The sequence below is a fragment of the Miniopterus schreibersii genome (genome assembly GCF_964146895.1).
Source record: "Miniopterus schreibersii genome assembly, chromosome: 7".
Taxonomy (NCBI): Eukaryota; Metazoa; Chordata; class Mammalia; order Chiroptera; family Miniopteridae; genus Miniopterus; species Miniopterus schreibersii.
Window position 1 is genome coordinate 34,711,997 of NC_138108.1, and position 12,911 is coordinate 34,724,907.

The following is a 12,911-nucleotide window of genomic DNA, read 5'->3' on the forward strand; positions in this document are numbered from 1 at the left end:
TAAACCGAGTGGGGCAGGATTTCAGAGAATCACCAGGGTAGGGTGATGGTATTAGGCACGGTAAGGAAGATTTATACTTGGTGCTTGCCTGTGCCTGCACGATGTGCAGGAGGAGGGCTCAAAAAAGGAACAATAGTGCCTACTGGCACTTTAGTCTAGGAGAGAGCTGACCCTCTAGCCTTCTCCCTGATGCCAGACAATTCAGTTCTTCCCTGTTTGTCCATAATTGCTGCCCTTTCTCTAGAGCTTCAGCTGAGTGTTTGTGAGGAAGTGAGTCTGTGCTTGGGCCATTTAAGAGTATGCCTAGGTCCAACGTGGCCCTTTGCCTTACCAGATGTAATCCCTGATTTTCACACCCGGCTGTTGTGGGGACTCCTCTTCTTGGCACTGGAGCCCTGAGCTGGGGAGCCCAATGTGAGGCTGGGACCCACTGCATCTCACTGGGGACCTTTGCATCCAAGATATTCCTCCCAATTCTTAATCACCACATGTGGGCATAGAACTAGCCTGTTTCATGTCTCCACCCCTCCTACCAGTCTCAACATGGCTTCTTTATATCCTTAGTTACAGGGCTTTTGTTCAGCTCATCTTCAGGTGTTTCTCAAGTGTAGTTGTTCTATAACTTAGTTATAATTTTGAACGGTTGAAGGAGGAGGCGAACACAGCCTTTACCTACTCCACCATCTTGGTTGGAAGTCCGATGAGAACATTTTAAAGCTTTCAAAGTCGAGTTTATTAATCACATTTTTTCCTTCTATACTATAGTTAAACATACTAGAGTTCGACTCCTGATAAAAACAAACTATGTAATTTAGACTAACTTTCCCACTACAACTACAGAACTGAATGAAATAGAAAAGATTTATGTTGAAAACATCCAACTTACCAGTGTGGTGAAGAATTAGGAAGACAATATATGGGAGGAGGTAGAAATCAGAGGATGAGTGCTTGCCACCTCTAGAAGAGGTAGCTGATAGGTAAAAAACAGAATTTTCAATAGATTCATGAGGATAAAGGGAGAAAAATGGAGTTCAGGGTACATGTAAGGAAGGATCTTAAAAATAAAAACAAATTGGAAATGACCAGTCGTCTTAAAATCCAAAGCTCAGCTTCTAAATTATTTCAGTCTCTGATCTGAGATTATTAGTGACCCTAGCCAGAAAAAAGCATAACTCTTTTCTGGAGAAAGAGTACATGACTTTAAAATAATGTAAATTTATATAACTTAAACAAAAGACAAGACTAAGCAACTCAAACCAACAGGAATAACTAGTAATGGAAAAGGACCCCACAACCAACTAGGCTAATGTGATATTTATGTAAGTACAAACTGGTAATGCTATCTATGGTTGCTATTTTCCCTTGGCTTCTTCAACTAAAACTTCAGCCTCAGCTTATCTTAGCAGGGCAATATGAAGAACAGTCTTAGACATCAGATGTAACAGTGGCAGCTTTGTTGTGTCCAGCTTTTATCCTCTGTGCAGATGTATGTATACCTTTTGCATGATCTGTATTATACTGCATATACAATTTTATTTTAGTGATAAAAATCACTAAACATACTCTAGGATGTTGTAAAAACCTACTTATATAGAAAAAAGAATGATATTGGTTCATTATAATTTCAAATGTGCCAATCATACACAAACACACATGCATAGAATGTTGAGGATATTGCTTAGTTAGCCCTTCCAAGATTTCATTTCCTCACACGTAAAATGTGAGGAATAACTGTAGCTACTGCATAAGGAAGTCATTAAAGTTCATTAAGACAATGGAAGCAAAGTTGATGACAATAAAAAAATTATGTAAAAATCTTAATTATGATTACAGAACATTGTTTAATATATAATGTATACCATATAACCCAGCAAAAATCCAAAAAATTCTAAATTCTAAATACATTTGTCCTCAAGAGTTTTAGATAAGTGATTGGACTTGGACTAGTTTTAGAAAATTGTATGCCCATAAACTTACCAAATTCTCTTCTATCCAATGTTATGATTTCAGGATCATCATCATAAATACCTAATTTTAAAAGTATATAAAAATTATAAAATTAAAACTTCATCACAGAAGTAAATCACATTAAAAATAGGTTACCTATTACTCTTGTCTTAATCATAAAAAATCAGATTACTATACTAAATCTCAAAGTTGAAATATATGCAACAAACTAAGAGAAAAGGCACGAGTACACAAAACCACTGGTGGTTCATTTAAAGAGTGATCAAGATGTTAGTTTTCTGATATGGATTGTCATAGGTAGGGGTGTTTGTGGGGTTCCTAATATTCACATAATTTCATCTCCACAGAAAATCTCTATTATGTTTTTTAAACTTTTTATTTTGAAATAGTTATAGACTTACAGGAAGTTGTCAAAATAGTACAGACTCTCATGTACCTTTTACTCAGCTTCCCCTAATGGTGCCATGTTATATAGTTTTAGTACAATATCCAAACCAGGAAATTGGCATTGGTACCTTACTGTTAACTAGTCTACAGACCTCATTTATTTTCTAATGATATGTTTTTAATATGTGGTATCATTTAAAATTACATTCTATGGCCGAAAATCTTATGATTAAAACCAATGTGACAAAATTTCTCATTACTATTATGAAGTACCCAAATAGTATTAGTGATGGCTATGGACCAAGTGTTAGCAAACTTTCTGTAGAGGCCAGTTAGTAAATATTTCAGGCTTTGTGGGATGTATAGTTTTTGTCACAACTACTCAACCCAGCCCTGGAAGTGTGAAAGAAGCCGTAGACAATATGTAAATAAATAGACATAACTGTATGGCCATAACTCAGAAATATTTTGGGTTTGGTTCTAGACCACCCCAATAAAGCCAGTATCAAAGGGAGCTGTAATCTTATTGCTGGAGGGTTTTGCCTTCAATCTGTAAAAAACACAAGACCTGTGAATACCAATAAAATGAGATATGCCTATATCCAACACTGTAAACCATATTAAAGATGGCATTTCTACTGAAGTGACCACTATTAAACTTAGAAGAAACTTTAGCCTTTCTTGGAAAACATGATGCTCTAAAAATAGTGAAAGGCTTCAATATTTAACTTCTAATGCAAATATTTTTAAATTAAATAGCAATCCTTATTTTAAAAGTATTTAACAAGATTATAACCCAAACACCTTCATATCTGTGCAGGTAATAGCTACCTCCCAACTTTCTGTTTGAATTACCCATCAATGTTACATTAAAAAGAGTCAAGGTAACACACATTAATTACATAATTAAGTGGTGGAACAAAATTAATTTTCTAAATTATCCCAAATAAAAAACAAGAATTTCATAAGGAATATCATATCATCTTACCAAAATCATAACGATAATAATTCCAGCTTTCATACTGGCCTCCTTGATTATCTTCAAGTCCCTTTTCTCCGTATTTGTCATACTTTTTCCGCAGGTCTTCATCTTTGAGTACTTCATATGCTCTATTTATTTTTAAAAAATCACTATGTGCGTTTGGGTTATTCTATTAAAAAATATTAGATATAACATTTATTTCAGATACACATCAAGTTTCTTCAGAACCTATATCTAGATTTTATTTAATCCTGAGATTTCTGGGAGAATAGATATCAAAGTAAGGAGTAGTCAATATTAAGTGGGTTATCATGGGTTGAAATAAAAAAGAATTTTCAAAAAACTACAATCTTAAAAAAATAAGAAAAAGAAAAATGAGAACTGATGCCTCAAAAGACTGACAGATGTGATTACACAACATAAGTCATTCCTTCTAAGAAATGCAACTGAGAAAAAACTGACTAATGAACCCTTGGAAATCCTTAGTATTGTTAAGTATTATTTGTTACCCCTAAAACAATTACAAAGAAATTTGTAGGTTATTCTTCTATTTGAGGCAAAACTAACATATTAAATAAAAAAAAAGTGCCCCAATCCATCAGATAATTAAGTAAAAACCAGTATCAGATTAACAACTTAAAACCAGATTGGAAATATTCCTTATTTGTTCCCGTTTCAGAGAATTGGTTTTTGAAGAATACTTTCATCTACAGTTGTTTAGGTCTACCACCTTTCATATGGAAACTTAAAAAAAAAAATCACATTCTAAAATTTTAAAAATAAAAAAATAAAAGCCCTAAAAATAGTAGAATATAGATTCCAGGGAAAGATTACCAAGTAATGACAGTTTTAGAAAAAGACTGATTCTAGTGCTCAGCTTTACGCAATCAAAATAAAAGTCCCTTTAAAAAAATTCTATCTAGAAAATAGAAAATTATAACCACATCTTTCTCCTTGATGAGTGTCAAATTGCAATAAAAAAGGTGAATTATAAAAATACCCTAAGAATTAAAACTAATTTAGTTTTGAAAGATTACATTGTTGGATACATAATCAAATGTTTATGATTGGAATTAAATGGATTTGGCTGTACTCAAGTTTTATTTATAATACTTCCTGACTCTGGTCTTAGACTTGTGCATGGGAGAAAATAGTGAAATAGTAGTATCATGCTATTAATAGCTATTACTGCCATTTTTAGCAAGACATACTCTCTAAGTTCTAAGGAAATAATTTTTTTTACTGCTCTAAAATACTTGACCTTAACCTACTTTACTAAGAAAACTACTTCACAGACTTATTGTCTGCTTTTGGATTAACATCTGTAATGCAACTGTTAGAAATTTAGTTTTTAAATTAAGAGGGAATTGCATTTTTGGTACTAACATTCTGTTACACTGCTCTACATGAACATTTTGCTTCTTCTGTTTTTAGTATATAAGTTGAATTAAAATTTTTGACATGTGACTGTGTAATTTAAGTAGATACCCAAAGTTACCAAAATACATTACTCAAATATGTTTAAAGAGAAATTTTTACCTACCGGGTTTTTATCAGGATGAAGCTTCAATGCCAACTTCTTGAAAGCTTGTCTTATTTCTCTACTGCTCGCAGTTTTGGATACTCCAAGTAAACTGTAAAAATCCTGATCTGTGTCCACTGAAACGGCCATATACACTATTAGAAAACAGAGAATGACCCTTTTCAAGTCTCTGACATTGTCATCTTTATTTAACCAGACTCCCATTGTTTTTCTTATACAAGTTCTGATTTAAGTGAACATTAAGATACACCACTGGTTCCGGTTGATGTAATATGCAAGGTTGAGAACTTCTGTCCACATTACTCCAAGGGTGACTCAATCACGATAAAACTGTCTCCCAAATGTTAATCTAAAGAGAGGAAACCAAGTAGTTAAAATACATTTAAAAAATCCAAAACCCAGCAATAACACTATTTATTAAAATAACATGGTTAGCAATACAATCTCCATTAAATAGCCAATCAGAGTGAGTGCCCCAGACTCTATTTTTGGGAGGCCCCTTTCCCTGGGTATCCAGATTTGTGAAATCACCCAAGATGGCAGGTAAAAAGGTAAAGCTAGTGTGTGGCTGTAGCTAGCTAGAACATCTACAAAACAAACTGAGCAATTTTTTTCTGATCAGCACCAGAACACAAGGGGGGGGGCGGCTAGGGCAGTTTCCTTCCTTTTTCTACCCAGCTTTAAGCATTGCCCTTTGTAGTATCACTTCCTTGTTGGCTACTTGTTCACCCCTTTAATACTATCGTTTTCATTTTAATCAGATTTTACTTGTAGCAAATATCCTTTTGGGGGGGGGGGGTAACTACAAGGAAGCACAGGTGCCTTCCAGAGGGTATTTTCCACGTAACCCTTCCAAAAATGGCAGTAAATTGTTATTGTTATAATAGACAACTTGCATAGGAGGCTGTTCCCCCCCCCAAATTTTCTCAGAAGGTGCTTACATTACATGTAAATGGAGAGTATTTTATAAAAATAGAAGAATAAAACCTACAAGTTAACAGTGTGACTTTATTGCAAAGTTTACATTTAGCAGAAATACTAATAGAAAAAGAGAAAAGAAGGGAATCAGTTATTTAGACATGGGCACCTGTGTAGGGGAAAAATAAGATCAGATCACATTTAAACTTGTATACTTCCAAAGATCTCATAAAGCTTAGGAAACGCTAACCTTCCTAGCATCCTCAAGCTTTCTTCATTTAATCCTAAATGTCCATTTACAACTTTTGTCCTTACCTGTGTGTGGTCATTGGCTCATTTCTAATCCCTCCTTTTCATGCCACCAAAAACTACCTTTGGAAAATACAGCGATGGATAGGAACAGATATCCAGACTAGAAAACGAGGACTGATTAAAACAGGGAACTTCTCAAAGCCTACTTTGGGTGAAGCGGTGCTCCCCGCCTCGCCGTCCTCAGCGTGGGCGTGACGCCTTGCCCGCGCCACGCTGCGGGACGGTGAGCGCTGCGGGGACGGTGAGCGCTGCGGGCCAATGCAACGCCAACGCCTGGCAGCGACCCCTCCAGAAGGCGACGCGCGGGGGGAGGAGACGGAGACAATGGGTCCCGGGGCCGCGCGGGCTGCTGCCGCTGCGTGACGGCTCAGGCCAGAAAAGGGAGAAAGATGCCCGAGTGACTGAAGCTCAAGCGGGAAACTGGAGCACGGAGCGGGGAACCGCTGACGGGCCGGGGGCGTGGGTACCAGGAAGACGACCGGGAGGAGACCAGCCAGCCGGCCGCCGAGCGGAGCGGGCTCAGGCTCCCGGGACGCCGCCGGCTCCGGCGCAGCCCCGGCCCGTGCCCACCTCGGTGCTGCGGGGCCGCCTCCAGCAGCTACTCCCCCATCCTCAGCCCCCGCGGCTGACCCTACCGGCCGAGCGCAGCCGTGCGTGCGCGCGTGCGGGAGACACGCACCCTCCGACCGCCGGGCGCCGCGCGGGATGGGGGAGCTGGGGCCGCGGCGGCAGCAGCGAGCGCGGCCACCTCCGGTCGGTTCCTCGCGCCGGTGTCCTGGCCGAGCCGGGCGGGGCGGGGCGCGGCGCGGGGCACTGTGGGAAAGGCGTGGACCGCAGGCCTGGGCGGGCGGCCGCGGCCCCGAGCGCGCGGCAGCGGAGGGGTGCGGAGGGCGGCGCAGCTTTAGGTTGACGTGGCGGTCGCTGCGGAGTCCGGCTCCGGTTCCCACCCGGAGCTGAGGGACACGCCGTGACCGCAAAGTCGCGCCCCCCGCACTCATGGGACTGGCGCGAGCGGCGGGCCGGATGCCGGACCGGGGAGCCCGCCCCTTCCTGCTCCCGTTGCTAGGCGACGGGGAAACCCGGAGGGCGGGTTTGGGCTCGGGAGCCGCCGGCGATTCCGTTCTTAAAGGCAGGGCAGGCTGGGCAGGCTGCGGAGATTTTTCTGGTGGGTGGGTGGGGCGGAATGGGGACATTTTCCAAGAAAGCGAAAGCTTGGGCCCCGGTTGCCCAGCTGGTTAGGTCGTTGCCCCTTCATACACCAAGGTTGCAAGTTCAGTCCGCGGTCAGGGCAAATGGGGGAGTCAGCCAATGAATGCACAAATACGGGAACAGCAAACTGATTTCTCTCTCTCTCTAAAAAAGGGAAAGCTTGACCGAAGTGACACTGATTTTAGTGTCAGACTAGAGGGCTTTTCCCTCCTGAGTCGTGATTCCAGCCACTTCTATAAGCAGCCCCGGTTCTTTTGCAGATGATACTTAGAAAGCAAGAGCTGGGTGCTGGGCATGCTCCATGCTTTTGGGATGATGTGGCTGCTCAGTAGACAGAGGTACGGAACATATGTACATGTACACTCACACCCTCACACACACACACCCTCGCACACACAGCTTCATCTCACATGTATATGAGGCTATGAGTTTACACCAAAACGTTCAATTCCAAAATAATGCCACAGGAGCCATTCCTTTCATTCTAGTTTTCTCCTTTCCACATGTGCAGCTGCTTTCCCTGATAATGAGAAACCCGGTTCCCATTGTCCTTGCTACCCATGTGCTTAACCTCCAGCCCCCCCCCCCCCCCCCCCCCCCCCCGTGTCAGCAATCTCCCCGGGCTGATGCTAGCCCCTGTCCTGGGCAGCTGCCCTCCTCATCCCGCTCGGATCCCCACCCTTCATACTGGACGGCTCTGCTGAGCAGATGCTCAGCTGCTTCGCTCAGGTGCCAACCTGTGCCAGGCTGCCCTTCCACAGGGACACCCTGAAAGGGCTCCAGTAGTCACACACCGCCGCTCCTCCCCCCAATTCCTTTACCTCTGCCCAACGTGGAGCACTCTTCGCCTTGGTTGGACTCTGACACTGAGCCTGCCCACCTAATGGCTTTTGGCCTGAATTATTCAGGATGGGGAAGGGCCATGATTATTTTCTAATAATCATTTAAGCTGTAGTTTGAAGAATGTATTGTAGGAGGGCAGTAGCAAATATAGGAAAATTGGCTATGAGACTATTGGAATGGACTAGGTGGTGATGATGGCTTGGACTAGGGTGGAGTTAGTTCATATATAGAGAAATGAACAGATTCAAGAAAAAAGGTAATATGTATAGGATTTGGTGATGAATTGGTCATGGTGGGGAAGAGAAAGATATTTGAAGGCACATCTTTGCTTCAGATACTTGACATCAGGGATGTGCACTTGCTTCAAGGAAAACAAAGCCTTGCCAACTTCAGTATAATAAATCAAAACTTACTACAACTGCTCCATCATACATACATTAGATATGTTACAACAAAGGGACTGCTTTGTTTCATTTTTAGTTCCAGCTGGGGAATTGCTACTCTTCTTACAAGACCCAGTTCATGTTTCTTCTGAAATACAACTTGCTGGAAGCCATTCGAGCATGTTGATCACTCTATCTTTTATTATTGCATTTATCAAACCATAATGCAATTACATTTCATTGGTTTTTCTATAATGAATTCTTTGAGATCAGATTTTTTTCTCTCTTTGCAATACACTAAATACTGGATGCATCAAATATCTGCTTCAAAGTACAATGGTACAATGAGACCATCTTTTCTGTAATTACAATTTGGGGCATTTCAAACACATTCCTTTGAAGACTTCTGGTCAAGATGTTGGTGTAGGTAAACATGGTACTTGTCTCCTTCCACAACCACATCAAAATTACAACTAAACAGCAGAACAACTATCATTCAGAACCACCTGAAACCTAGCTGAACGGAAGTCCTGTAACTAGGGAATTAAAGAAGAAGCCACATCAGGGCTGGTAGGAGGGGCAGAGATTTGGAACATGCTGGTCCCACACCCACATGTGGTAGATAAAAATCAGGAGGGATATCTTAGCTGCAGAGGTACCCCCTAAAGAGCAAGGGGTCTCAGCCTCCTGCCAGCCCCCCATCTCAGGATTCCAGTGCCAAGAAGAGAAGTCCCTGTAACTTCTGGCTGTAAAAACCAGCGGGGATTGAGGCTGAGGGAAACAGAGGGCTGCTGGAATCCCAGGCAATATCTCTTATTCGGACCCACTCCCTCTGAGCTCCAGCACTGGGGCAGCAGCTTTAAAAGCACCAGAGACATATGGGGAGGAACTGAATTGTCCAGAAACGGGGAGAGACCTGGGGGGCTGAGGAGGAGGGAGGGGGAGCTTTATCCCAGACAGGTGTGCTGGCAGAGGCTATTGTTCCTTTGATGAAACACATTTTATTTACTTTTCCCTCAGTGCCTAGTTAGAACAGTGCTTGGCGGCTATTCAATGCATGCATTACAATGGACTCAAGACTCAATATTTATTATGTGCAGAGAGTAAATAAAGAATAACCCTTTGTTCCTAAAGTCCTTATTGTCTGGCCTCAGGAGGAGAAGCGTGAAGAACACACACATTCACACGTAGACATATACAGTAATATCAATGTTGAATGAGTGATTTAAACAATATGTTCTATAGGGAATCGATTTTGAGCTTACTAAATAAAAACAGAATTCCTTTACAGACTTGGAATTTTAGAATCAGGTAGAAAGTTTGAAGTCCCTTAAATTCTTAAGGGAGGAAACTGAGGCCCAGGAAGGTTGATGAGTGTGACTTGTCTAAAGACACTCAAATGTAAATGGTTGAAATGGATATAACCTGTTTTTTGTTTTCTTAGCCAGTGTGAAGTGATAATGATAATCATAATAACTAAAACTTACATATGCTTTATACTCTCAGGTACTATGTAAAGCATGTTATTTATAGTAACATATTTAATTGTCATAACAACTCTATGAAGTAAGTGCATTTATTATGTCAATTTTAGAGATGAGAAAACTGAGGCTAAGAGAGGTTAAGCTACTAGGCCAACATTGCACAGTAACGGTAGAATTTTGGATTCCAACCTGGGCAGTCTAGATATGGAATCCAGAAGGAACACCACAATCAGTTCCTTAAAAAATATATGTATTTTTTAAATATATCTTTTTTGATTTCAGAGAGAGGAAAGGAGAGGGAAAGAGAGAGAGAGAAACATTAATGATGAGTCATTGATCAGCTGCCTCCTGCATGCCCCCTCCTGGGGATCGAGCCTGCAACTTGGGCATGTGCCCTGACCAGGAATCAAACTGTGATCTCCTGGGTCATAGGTCAATGCTCAGCAGCTGAGCCACGCTGGCCAGGCTCATTAAAATATTTTTGACAGCATTTATTTAAGCTAAGTAAGGTGTTATTTTCATAGAGTTTTTAAAATATAGTAACATAATAACCTATCATGCAAACTTTATTTTGGGGGTAAATTGTAATGTTTTATTAGATCAGACCTAATTCATAAAGACAAGTTGAGTTGATGTCTTAAATCACCTACAGCACTTACTAGTGGACTTGACATTCAACATATGTGTTGAATTCCATTGAATTTGCACTTGTTCATATTTCTATGATAATTGTAATTTTATATTTTTATCTCAATAAAACAGGTCTGCCTCTAGCCATACTGACCTTTCTTTTGTGCTTCTTTTCTTACATTCCAATTATTTTGACACTACATTTCATTAAAAATGTTATGGGGTAATTAGACTCATTAGCTTTTCTTGGCACTAATTCATAAATAAATATGAATTGATAGCAAACAAAAAGCGAGTATGGTTTGGCAGTCCTACTGAAATACTTTTTCTTTCCATTTTACTTGACAAACAACAAAAGGCTAGGAGATCAGATTATAAATTGATAAAATGTGCCTGCAAGTATACCCACATCCCAAATCTTTAGAGAGGAATTTATTTTAAAGTAGTCCTCTTTGTCTACAGTATCACTTTCCATGGGTTCAGTGACCTACGGTCAACTTCAGTCTGAAGATATTAAATAAATTCCACCTCACTTCATCTCATGACATGGGCAAGATATCATCACAGAAGTGTGGGTATAGTACAATAAGATATTTTGAGAGAGAGAGATCATACAGGAAAAAAAATGTATTGAGTTGAGTACTTTCTGAGGTTTCAGGCATCCATTGGGGGTCTTGGAATGTATCCCCCACAGATAAGGGGGAATTACTATATACCTAAAGGAATTCCTTTACTAAATGTTGTTGCCAGGGATTATTTCTTTCCTCCCCTTACATTTAAAAACATCAAACAAAACAATGTGCTTTTTGCCCAAATAAATATATTCAAATCTAAGATTAAATGAAAATGTGAAAATTTCAGTTGTGTAGTAATATGCAGAGAACCGTCCTCAGTGTTGAATGGCTATGCTAACTAGGACTAGCATTTTCCAACCCTAAGTGAGGGAATAGGATTTCAGAGAAGGGAAGAGACCCTGAAAGTCTCTGAGATTTTTAAAACACTGAAGCACTATTCCTGTCTGTCTAGATATAGTGCCTGACCTGGGGATGGCACCTTTTGGACTTGTCATGTCTAATAGCCAGCCTCTCACATTTTGATATAAGATTTTATCTTGTTCTCCATCGAAAGGCTTTAATTTCTATAATAGTAAGACTTTTCAAAAAAAAAAAAAAAAAGCTTAATATTAGACTGAAAAATTCTGTTAGCAAAAATGGCCAAAAAATCTGATATGTTCCCTCTCAATAGCAGTGGATATTTTAATACAGTTATTCCATGTTTAGGAAAGTTTCATAGCATAATAATGAAATCAGCAATTTTCTGCAGTCAAATATAACTTTAATTCAATTGTCATACATTTTCATTTGGAGACATAATCCTTTTTAAGACTAATCTATATCCCAAAGCCCTAATCTACTCCTGGTAAAAATGTTCTCTTTGATGTCTTTTTTATTATTAACTAGCAATGTTATTAGTCAAATAACTTTTTTATTTACAAAGCTACAGGGCAGACGGCCACCAAGTTGATGGCAGCAAACATACTGTTATTAAGCCTGTCTCCTCCTACTTTATTATTGTTTTTGTTCAACTTGTAAAAATGCCACTGAGCTAGCAAAAGGTGCCACCCACTATTAATTACACAAGATGAGCTGTCAAAATATATTGGGACAGAAATAGTTTTTCTAGTGAGAAAGCGTTCACTTCCTCTAGAATTTTTGTTTGAAAAATTATCACACATGGTATTTGGTCCTTCAGGATACTTGGAGGTTTTCAAGTTTTTCTATATTCTTTAAGCACTACCACTTTTATCTGATTTTGTTTCTATTTATTAATTTGGCGTTGCAAAAGCAAACTATAGGTTGCAGTTTGCCACGTTCTCCAGGACATACCTGAGAAATTAAAAAGAAAATCTTTTAAATCCTTCAATCAATCATTAGAACATGAAGTATGATCTAGGGACTCTTGGGGGCCCCTAAACTCTTTCCAGCTATCCATGATGTAAAAACTATTTTCATACTAATAGTGAGATGCTAATTGTTTTATAAACTATTTTCACAACAATAAGATATTATTTTGTCCACTCTCATTCTTTCTCAAGTGTACAGTGAAGTTTTCCAGAGAGTGCATGATGTGTCATATCACAGTAGGTTAAATGCAGAAATAAACTAAGAAAATCTAGCCCTCTTTTGTAAAGCTAGACATTAAATAAATTTGCATAAATGTAAAATCCTGCTGTCATTAATTTTTGGGAAAAA

General features: G+C 39.7%; 1 protein-coding gene across 10 annotated transcripts in view; it reads right to left on the reverse strand.

The window, feature by feature from the left end:
• DNAJC10 (DnaJ heat shock protein family (Hsp40) member C10) overlaps nt 1–7,143 on the reverse strand; it is a gene marked incomplete at its 3' end in the record, with an annotated part of 37,165 nt that extends 30,022 nt beyond the window's left edge. For 2 of the 10 annotated variants that reach the window (XM_081142759.1, XM_081142761.1), the window contains exons 1-4: nt 6,681–6,887; nt 4,881–5,229; nt 3,344–3,506; nt 1,978–2,028 (exon numbers count right to left, since the gene is read on the reverse strand). In XM_081142759.1, coding sequence (XP_080998885.1) covers nt 1,978–2,028; nt 3,344–3,506; nt 4,881–5,084 — 418 coding nt within the window. In that variant the 5' untranslated portion in view covers nt 5,085–5,229; nt 6,681–6,887. Of the gene's footprint in view, nt 1–1,977; nt 2,029–3,343; nt 3,507–4,880; nt 5,230–6,113 lie in introns of all 10 variants that reach the window. The other 8 variants (XM_081142766.1, XM_081142767.1, XM_081142765.1 and 5 more) reach the window with 8 other exon arrangements.
• Between the last annotated feature and the right edge of the window lie 5,768 nt (nt 7,144–12,911).